At 39.8% G+C, this 10,294-nt stretch overlaps 1 protein-coding gene across 2 annotated transcripts in view; it reads right to left on the bottom strand.

Moving 5' to 3' along the window:
- The window catches only part of BTAF1 (B-TFIID TATA-box binding protein associated factor 1), a 103,680-nt gene that overhangs the window by 81,873 nt on the left and 11,513 nt on the right, over positions 1–10,294 (bottom strand). For both annotated transcript variants that reach the window (XM_003783699.3, XM_023509570.1), the window contains exons 2-3: positions 7,079–7,202; positions 1,501–1,615 (exon numbers count right to left, since the gene is read on the bottom strand). In XM_003783699.3, the coding sequence (XP_003783747.1) occupies positions 1,501–1,615; positions 7,079–7,202 (239 nt within the window). The remainder of the gene's footprint in view (positions 1–1,500; positions 1,616–7,078; positions 7,203–10,294) is intronic.

The raw sequence follows: 10,294 nt of genomic DNA, 5'->3' as shown, positions 1-10,294 counted from the left end.
CTGCCTCCCAAGTAGCTGGGACCACAGGCGCCCGCCACAACGCCTGGCTATTTTTTGGTTGCAGCCATCATTGTTGTTTGGCAGGTCTGGGCTGGGGATTTGAACCCGCCACCTTAGGTGTACGTGGCTGGCGCCTTAGCCGGTTGAGCTATAGGCACCGAGCCTCCAATACCACTTCAAAAAGATCTCGCACTCCTTGAACAACCACCATGCTTCTGCCATTTTCTTTGTTTTGCCTACTGCATGGTGATGTGACCATTCTTTTGATTAATATCATCTTTTGTGTGAGTATGATACTACACATTGCTACCATAATTCAACTTTGAAAAGACATAGATAACATCTCTTAAAATTATGTATACATTTTTGACACCTCCAGTACAACCATCTCAGGTCTAAAAATATTTATAAAATGTTATGTATTCCTCCCCCAAAAGGTTATATCATTGTAAATTTTAAAATATAATTGCTCACTGACTTAATAGTTTGCTTGGCTGCCACTTCCATGTAATTTATCTTAAGTTAGATTAAAGGGAACTATTATGAACATTTTAAGTTTTCTATTACTGACAAGCAACCTCACTTGCTAAAAATTTTAATGATAGTATAATTAATTCAACAAGATTTAAAAACTGGGTCTGAGTTGTAGTATCTCTAAATATCAAAATAAGCAAAACAATAAGGCTCTTTTCTAAAAATAAGTCATAACTTCTTCTGGTTACATATTCATCTAATTTGATGAGAGAAGATAAATACAATTAACTCAAAATAACAGGTGCCACCAAATAAAAGCAAAAATTTCAGGTAAGCTAAGACTGATGATAAAAGAGATGGTACAGGTTAAAAATGACTCTTATTGTACCATATTAAATTTTGACTTAATTTAAATGTACATATTTACAATTTGCAAAAGCTTTTGTCTTTAAATGTTATTATAGGCAATCAGAAAAAATTTTTTCCACTCCAAGACATCTAAAGGGCACGTAAAAAAACTGAAGTCTTGGCCAGGCATGGTGGTTTACACCTATATTCCCAGCACTTTGGAAGGCCAAGACAGAAGGAGAGCTTGAGGTCAAGAGTTTGAGACCAGCCTGAGCAACACAGCAAGACACCTGCTTCATACACACACAAATATAACACTAAAGACTTAGCACTCCAAATATCCATATATAATTATGCTTAAATTTAGAAAACTACATTATTCTCCCAGCAACAAGAAAAAAGATGGTTTCAAATATTTACACTGTATTAACTTCTTTTTTAAACAAAAATATCTATAAATCAAACATACTATAAAATTAAGAATTTAAAATACATATAATAATGTTTATCTGGCAATTTTTTAAGTGGGAAAATCATCTTATTCAATATCATTTCTTGACAAGACCATGCATGAAAATTAAGCCTTTAAAATTAAAATTATTAAAATATAAAATGTATAGTATACTCAAATCTATAGTTAAGCTTTTACTTCAAACTACTTTTTCCACTTAAAAGCACCTTGTTTGGTTCTTGGCACTGGATTCCACTCAGGTACATTTTTCACTATAGCTTCGACAGCTTGTCCTGCTGCAATCCGGGTATCCCAATTTGCACTCCTTAAATATATCAACACCTTAAAAATTGTGAAAGTTATATATAAAAAAATTGTTTGCTCAAGGAAGCCAGAACAGAGAAATACAAATTTACTTGCTATTAATTTATAACTTAGCAGACCTCCAAACATGTTATAAATATGTTATAATATTAAAATCATTTATAGCAGTCTATCATTCATAGGGAATATCACTACCTCCTTACAAAGCAGAAATAAGACATTCTGGTGTGTTTTAAGAAAAATATCATTACTTATTAAAAAGCAAAGTACATATTTTTATTAAGTCCCATTACTTAATACAAAGAGAGTTAAGGGTTAAAAATCAACTGTGTTTCTACATCTTAATCTGAAAGTGAAATTAAGAAAGAATGCCATTTCCAATAGTATCAAAATGTAGAAAATGTTTAATACATTTAACAAAAGAAGTGCAAGACCTGTACACTGAATACTACAAAACATTAATATCACTGTTGGTGGGTGATCACTATGGCTCAAAGGACTAAGGCGCCGGCCTCAAATGCCAGAGGTGGTGAGTTCAAACCCAACCCTGGCCAAAAAAAAAAAAAAAGAAGTGGTGAAAATTACTATTGAACTGGAAGGCAATTGATTTTTAAAAATAAAAAAACAGAATAACCCCTAAATTACAGATTCAACATATTTCCTATCAAAACCCCAGCTGGCTTTTTTGCAGAAATGAACAAGCTGATTCTAAAATTCATAAGGAAACGCAAGAGACCCAGAATCAGCAAGAAAATATTGAAGAAAAATAATATAATTGGTAGACTCACATTTTTATTTATTTATATAGCCACAATGCCTGGCTATTTTTAGGTTGCAGCCATCATTGTTGTTTGGCGGGTCCCAGCTGGATTCGAACCCACCACCTTAGGTGCATGTGGCTGACGCCTTTCACTTGAGTCACAGGCGCCAAGCCGACTAACACTTCTTAAAAATGTTTTTAGAGATGGAGTCTCACTATGCTGGCCAGGTTGGAATGCAATGGCTACTATTCACAGCCATAAACATAGTGCACCATAGCTTTGAACTCTTGGGCCCAAGCAATTCTCTTGACTCAGCCTCCTAAATAGCTGCTGGTACTACAGATGTGTGCTACTATGCCAGATAACTCACATTTCCTGATTTTCTCTTTTTTTTTTTTTTTGAGACTCTGGGTTCAAACAATCCTCATGCCTCAGCTTCCCAAGTAGTCAGCATCATAGGCACCAGCCACAATGTCTGGCTAGTTTTTTCTATTTTTAGTAGAGATAGGGTTTGGGTCTTACTCATGCTCTGGGTAGTCTTGAACTCCTAAGTTTAACCAATCCAGTCACCTTGGCCTCCCACAGTGCTAGGATCACAGGCATGAGCCACTGAGCAGGCCTACTTCAAAACTTTCTGCTAATGACTTTGTAGTACTGACAAAAGATACACATATAGATCAGAGGAACAAGAGTTCAGAAGTAACCTATGTCTATGGTCAATCGATTTTCAACAAGAGTACCAAGACAATTCAATGGGGGAAATAATGGTCTTTTTAACAAGGATGCTGGAACAACTGAATAGCCACATGCAAAAGAATGATGCTGAACAGCTACCTCACACCATATACAAAAATTAACCCCCAAATGAACCATAAACCTAAAAGCAAGAGTTAAAACTATAAAACTTGGCTCGGTGCCTATAGCTCAACCAGCTAAGGCGCCAGCCACGTACACCTAAGGTGGCGGGTTCGAATCCCCAGCCCAGACCCGCCAAACAACAATGATGGCTGCAACCAAAAAATAGCCGGGCGCTGTGGCGGGCGCCTGTGGTCCCAGCTACTTGGGAGGCGGAGGCAGGAGACTCGCTTGAGCCCAGGACTTGGAGGTTGCTGTGAGCTGTAATGCCACGGCACTCTGCCCAGGGGGACAGCTTGAGGCTCTGTCTCAAAAAAAAAAAACAAAACTATAAAACTTCTAGAAGAAAACACGAGTAAATCTTTCTGACCTTGACTTAGGCAACAGTTTCTTAGATATGACACCAAAAGCACAAGCGCTCTTCAATAGAGTAAAAAGACAGCCCATAGACAAGAACATATTTCCAAATTATATACGTGATACAAGACTTTGTATCCAGACTATAGAAAAATAGCTCTTACAACTCATAATAAAATGACAAATAACCCAATTTAAAAATGGGCAATGGGGCAGTGCCTGTGGCTCAGTGAGTAGGGCGCCGGCCCCATATACTGAGGATGGTAGGTTCAAACCCGGACCGGCCAAACTGCAACAAAACAATAACCACCATCGTGGCAGGCACCTGTAGTCCCAACTACTCAGGAGCTGAGGCAAGAGAATCACCTAAGCCCAAGAGCTGGAGGCTGCTGTGAGCTATAATGCCATGGCACTCTACCGAGGGCGACAAAGTAAAACACTGTCTCTACAAATAAATAAAAAAAATGGGCAAGGGATCTAAATAGATATTTGTTCAAGGAAGAGAACAAAAACATACTTTCATACAAAAATTTGCACATACATGTTCTTTGCTGCATTTTTCATAATACAGTAGCCAAAAAGTAGAAATAATATGTTTATCAACTGATAAATAAGATGTGGTATAAATGTACAGTATATCCATATCCATAAAATGATCATTTGGAAATACAAATGAAGAAATGATACATGCTACAATATAAAAACATTATTTTAAGTGAAAGAAACTAGTCACAAGACTCGGCTTGGCACTTGTGGCTCAAGCAGCTAAGTCACCAGCCACATACACCAGAGCTGATAGGTTCGAATCCAGCCTGGACCAGTCAAACAACAATGACAATTGCAACCAAAAAATAGCCGAGTGTTGTGGCAGGTCCCAGCTACTTGGGAAGCAGGAGTTTGAGGTTGCTGTGAGCTGTGATATCACAGCACTCTACCCAGGGTGACGGCTTGAGGCTCTGTCTCAAAAAAAAAAAAAAAAAAAAAGTCACAAGAGTCACAAATTATATGATTCATTTTATATAAAATGTTCAGAATAGGGTGGCACCTGTGGCTCAAAGGAGTAGGGTGCCAGCCCCATATGTTGGAGGTGGCGGGTTCAAACCCAGCTCTGGCCCAAAACTGCAAAAAAAAAAAAAAAAAAAAGTTCAGAATAGGTAGGCAACTCTACATACAAAGTTAGTTTAGTGGTTGACCAAGACAAGAAATGGGAGAGGGAGGAATGGAGATTGACTGCTATCTAGTATGAGGTTTCTTTTTGTGGTGATAAAAATGTTTTGTTTTTGAGACAGAGTCTCACTGTGTTGCCCTGGGTAGAGTGCCATTGCCTCCCAGCTCATAGTAACCTCAAACTCTTGGACACAAAACTGATCCTGTTGCCTCAGCCTCCTGAGTAGCTGGGACGACAGGAATCCACCACAACACTCAGCTAGTTTTTCTATTCTTAGTAGAGACGGGGTCTCTTGTTCAGACTGGTCTCAAACTCCTGGGCTCAAACAATCCACCCAACTCGGCCTCCCAGAGTGCTTGAATTACAGGTGTGAGCCACCATGCCCATCTGATAAAAATGTTTAAAATTAAACTATAATAATGGCTGTTGCACACTATGGTAATATATTAAACATCACTGAATTGAACACTTACGGGATGTAAATCGTATTTCAATAAAGCTGCTTAAAACACATCCATAAATCAAAAGGCAACAGGAAAACGACTGGGACAGAGAAAAGAGGAAGTGAGGCAAGACACTGCAAAAAGAAACTTTGCCTCTTTTGGAATGATATGATGGCAGCCAATATGCTGAGGTCTGAGTTAAGAAGAACAGAACTCACTTGGAAGGCTTTGCTTAGTTCAGATTAGTCCTGTTCATTATTTCCACTTTCTTTTTTTTTTTTTTTTGAGACAGAGCCTCAAGCTGTCCCCCTGGGTAGAGTGCCGTGGCATTACAACTCACAGCAACCTCCAACTCCTGGGCTCAAGCGAGTCTCCTGCCTCCGCCTCCCAAGTAGCTGGGACCACAGGCGCCCGCCACAGCGCCCGGCTATTTTTTGGTTGCAGCCGTCATTGTTGTTTGGCGGGCCTGGGCTGGGGATTCGAACCCGCCACCTTAGGTGTACGTGGCTGGCGCCTTAGCCGGTTGAGCTATAGGCGCTGAGCCATTATTTCCACTTTCAGGTCATTCTGTTCTTTTCTTTCCTTGGGCCGAGGAGAAGAAATGTGTATGCTTCTCTATGTACCCACCTTATACCTGAATATAATGTTGCCTAATACAAATCATTCTTTACTCTGAGAATGTGGAGCCAGCCCACAGGTATCAAGTCACTGTCTCTCTGTCTATATCTTAGTTAGAAAGTCCTAAAAATATCTAAGTGGGTATATGTTGGAAAGACAATCCTTGTTAGCCCTTATGGTACCAAACATACAGTACAGCTTTGTGTATGTTGAGAAAGGGCTTAGAACACATATTTATACACATTAGGGAGAGACAAATGAGAATGAAGGGAATAAGACGGAGAGAACAGAAGTATCTTGGAGTTTCCAATGTCTGGGCAATCATATTGCTCCCTCACTCTATCTTCTATCCGCCCCTCTCCTGACCCCAGACAAAAAGCAGTCCTGCTTGGCTCAGCACCTGTAGCTCAGCAGCTAGGATGTGGCTGGCGGGTTCAAATCCAGCCCAGGCCTGCCAAACAACAACTACAACAAAAAAATAGCCGGGTGCTGTGGCAGGCGCCTGTAGTCCCAGCTTACTTGGGAGGCTGAGGGAAGATAATCACATGGGCCCAAGAGTTGGAGGTTGCTGTGAGCTGTGACACCACAGCACTCTACCCAGGGTGACAGCCTGAGACTCTGTCTCAAAAAACAAACAAACAAACAACAACAAAAAAAAACACTCCTGCTTTGCTTTTCATGCCAGGGAATTAAATACATGAAATTTGCCACCTACTACCATGCAATGTAATTCAGCAAGCCCACAGAGTTCAATAAAAATACAGTAAAAAAATGCAACCATTGCTTGAGGAAAGAATATGACAGAGGATTATGAAAACATTGATCCATCAAAGCAGAAAGCCTCCACTTTCAAACAGTTGATAACTAAACAAGTAATATGACACCTAGCTTGTCATATTTCCATCATTGCCCATGAGTACTCATCCACTTGAAGACTACCAGCTATGATATAATTATTAGCCACTAAGAACAAGTTAGACCACTAACAAACCAGATTAACAACTTAGTTCGTTACCAAACTGGGACAGATTCAAATTTGTGACACAAGCAAAAGAGTCTATATTATCAAAACCCTTCAACAATTAAACTGGATTCAAAAAAATTTTTAATCTGTGACAAACAAAAAATAAGAAACAGTAAAAAATTTTAAAATATTTAGAGAAATATTAAAATAATTCAGAGATCACAAATTACTTAGATGATTTTTACCTTTTACTTTTTTGCTTTTACCAGAACAAGCTCTACAATTGTATTGTACTAAAACAAAAAGAATTCTTACTTTAGACAGAAGATTATTTAGTTCATGAGGATGAAGCTTCACCACTTCTCCAAGTTGCTGCGCAGCAGCTTTTCTTGTAACTGGAGTAGTACCAGTATCCAATAAAATAAATAGACGATCAAGCCTAAAATAACAAACATATAATGGTTATTCTGAAATGTGTTTCCTCATATGTTTAAGTTTGAGTCAATGAATGTATTGAGCAGATGCTATGAACAAAAACCTATGCTAACTAGGTCAACTGAAATAAGCCAGACATCAAAAGATTAATATTGTAAGTTTTCACTTATACATGAAAGCTCAAAAGGTTGATCTTATAGAAATAGAGTGGTTACCAGAGGCTGGGAGGTGGGGGGGATATGGAGAGCTGGTTAATGGTTATAACAAAATTATACCTAGGTAGGAGAAATAAGTTCTAACATCCTATACCACTGTAAGGCAACTATAGTTAACAATTGATTGTATATTTTCTTTTCTTTCTATTTTTTTTAGAGAGATAGAGTCTTACTTTGTAGCCCTCAGTAGAGTGTAGTGACGTCACAGCTCACGGCAACCTCTACCTCTTGCCTCAGCCTTCCAAGTAGCTGGGACTACAGGCGTCCACCACAATGCCCAGCTATTTTTTTGCTGCAGTTTGGCCGGGGCCAGGTTTGAACCCACCACCCTCAGTATATGGAGCCAGTGCCCTACTCACTGAGCCACGGGTGCCACACAATTTATTGTATATTTTCAATAATTTATTGTAAATAAATTTATTTACTATTTAAAGAATGACAAACGTTTGAGGTAATGGATATGCTAAAACCCCACTTGATCATTACACTGTATAGATATATTGAAATATCACACTGTACCTAAATGTATACAATGTGCCAATTTAAAATAATGTTTAAAAAAAAACATTATTCTAGCGGAGCAGGAGACACCTAATCTCTACCATCCAGGAGGAACCTGCTATGAGGGTTGGGAGGTTCAGGTAAGACAAGTACATAAATAATATAATATAGGGTATGATAACATAAGGTGTCAGAAAAGAATTACAAAGTGCTTTAAGGAGTGTGAAAGCAGGGAGCAAATACTGCATCTCCAACTGTGTAGTACTGAAAAGGCTTCAGAAAAGAAATGGTGTATGTGATATATCTTACTGGTAGAAAAGGATGTCAACACTGGTAGAGATGGAACATGGAAAAGGAAAGAAATGCCTAGTAGAAGAAGGAAAACAAGAGCACAGAGGGTATACTTAGGGAAGTGAATAATAACACAGCTTGGTTCTAATTCAGAGTACGCTTAAGAGAACAGTCAGAGGCTCAGTGCCTGTGGCTCAAGTGGCTAAGGCACCAGCCACATACACCTAAGGTGGCAGGTTCGAATCCAGTCCGGCCTGCCAAAACAATGACGGCTGTAACCAAAAAGTAGCCGGGCGCTGTGGCGAGCGCCTGTGGTCCCAGCTACTTGGGAAGCAGAGACAGGAGACTCACTTGAGCCCAGGAGTTGGAGGTTGCTATGAGCTATGATGCCACGGCACTCTACCCAGGGGGACAGCTTGAGGCTCTGTCTCCAAAAAAAAAAAAAAGAGAACAGTCAGAGATACAGCTACAGAAGCTGGTGGAGGCCTACCATGCAGACCTTTGAAAGCACAGTACAACCACAATGGTGGTGAGTGAAGAAAGTGATGAGATAAAATTAAAAAAAAAAAGAAAAAAAGAAGACAAAGAAAAAAAAATGACGAGACTACAGCTATGCTTTAGAAAGATTAATCTGGCAACAGTGTGAAATGTGAAGTCAAGTGGAAGGAAACTATATGGACTTCTTTTAATCTGGGAATTTTAAATCATAGTTGTTTTTTTTGTTTATTTTTTTTGAGACAGAGTCCCACTATGTCGCCCTTGGTAGAGTGTGGTGGCATCATAGCTCACAGCAACCTCAAACTCTTGGGCTTAAGCGATTCTCTTGCCTCGCCTCCCAAGTAGCTGGGACTACAGCGCCCACCACAATGCCTACTATTTTTTGTTGCAGTTGTCTTTGTCGTTTTAGCTGGCCCAGGCTGGGTTTGAACCTGCCAACTTTAGTGTACGTGGCTAGCACTGTAACCACTGTACTACAGGTACCCAGCCTAGATCACAGTTTTGAACCTACAATCCTAGCAGGGAGAAAGAAGTTGGGAGAAAAGATACTGAAACAAAACACACATGGTATAGTAATTAAATGAAATGTCAAGAGTGTTGAAAGGATTCTAAGATTTTGAATCGTGGAAATTAACAGTCAGCTGGGCATGGTGATGCACATCTGTAGTCTCAGCTACTTGGGAGGCCAAGGCAAGCTCCCTTGAGCCCAGGAGTTTCGTGCCACTGCACTCCACCTTAGTGAAAGATGGACACTCCATCGCTAGAAAAGATCAGTATAGCTAGGAGACACCAAACAGGCTAGTTAGAATAGAGATCCAAACTTTAGAAGAAAAGCTGGAGACTGAAAGTAAAGATATGGCAATAAATATGATCCCTGAGAAAAGCGTTTATAAAGTCATATAACATAATAGCACAAATTGCAGAGCCACAGTGCCTCAGTTCAAATCCCATTTCTGCCACTTACCCAATGAACAAAGTTCAGGATAAAATCACAATGTCTTATACTTGGAATAAGGTAGAGAAAGGGAAACTGTCACTATTTCTGGGATACAGGAAAATTCTTAAGTCTTAGGCAAAGTCACAAGTAACTGCAACCATCTGTCCACATACTATACAGGTATAGCGTGCCCCCCTCCCCACTACACTAGTAATCAGGCTCAATGAGGTAAAGTGAATGCCACAGGAATAAATGGAAGAGGCTTCATATCTGGAACAAATGGATACTTTAAACAAGATCCATCAAGAGTGTATCAACTGTGTCCAATCCCACACAAAGGGAATTCAGCGAATATTATCTTCCGGTTGTACACAGTGAAGAAGGGGAGAGGTGGGGAAGGTCCGGAAGCTAAGCATGAGCATTAAGCATGAATAAACTGCAAAGAGGCTCATATTACTTCTGGGATTCTTTTCCTCTCACAAACAGCTAAAAAGTTAGCTGTTTTAAAAAGCAAAGCTCTGCTGCTCAGTGTCTGTGGCTCAAGTGGCTAAGGCGCCAGCCACATACACCTAAAGTGGCGGGTTCAAAACCAGCCCCAGCCTGCCAAACAACAATGTCGGCTGCAACCAAAAATAGCCGGGTGTTGTGGCGGGC

This window comes from Otolemur garnettii, unplaced genomic scaffold, assembly GCF_000181295.1.
Source record: "Otolemur garnettii isolate 467f Iridium unplaced genomic scaffold, OtoGar3 scaffold00008, whole genome shotgun sequence".
NCBI classification, from domain to species: domain Eukaryota; kingdom Metazoa; phylum Chordata; class Mammalia; order Primates; family Galagidae; genus Otolemur; species Otolemur garnettii.
This window is presented reverse-complemented; position numbering and strand designations above follow the sequence as displayed.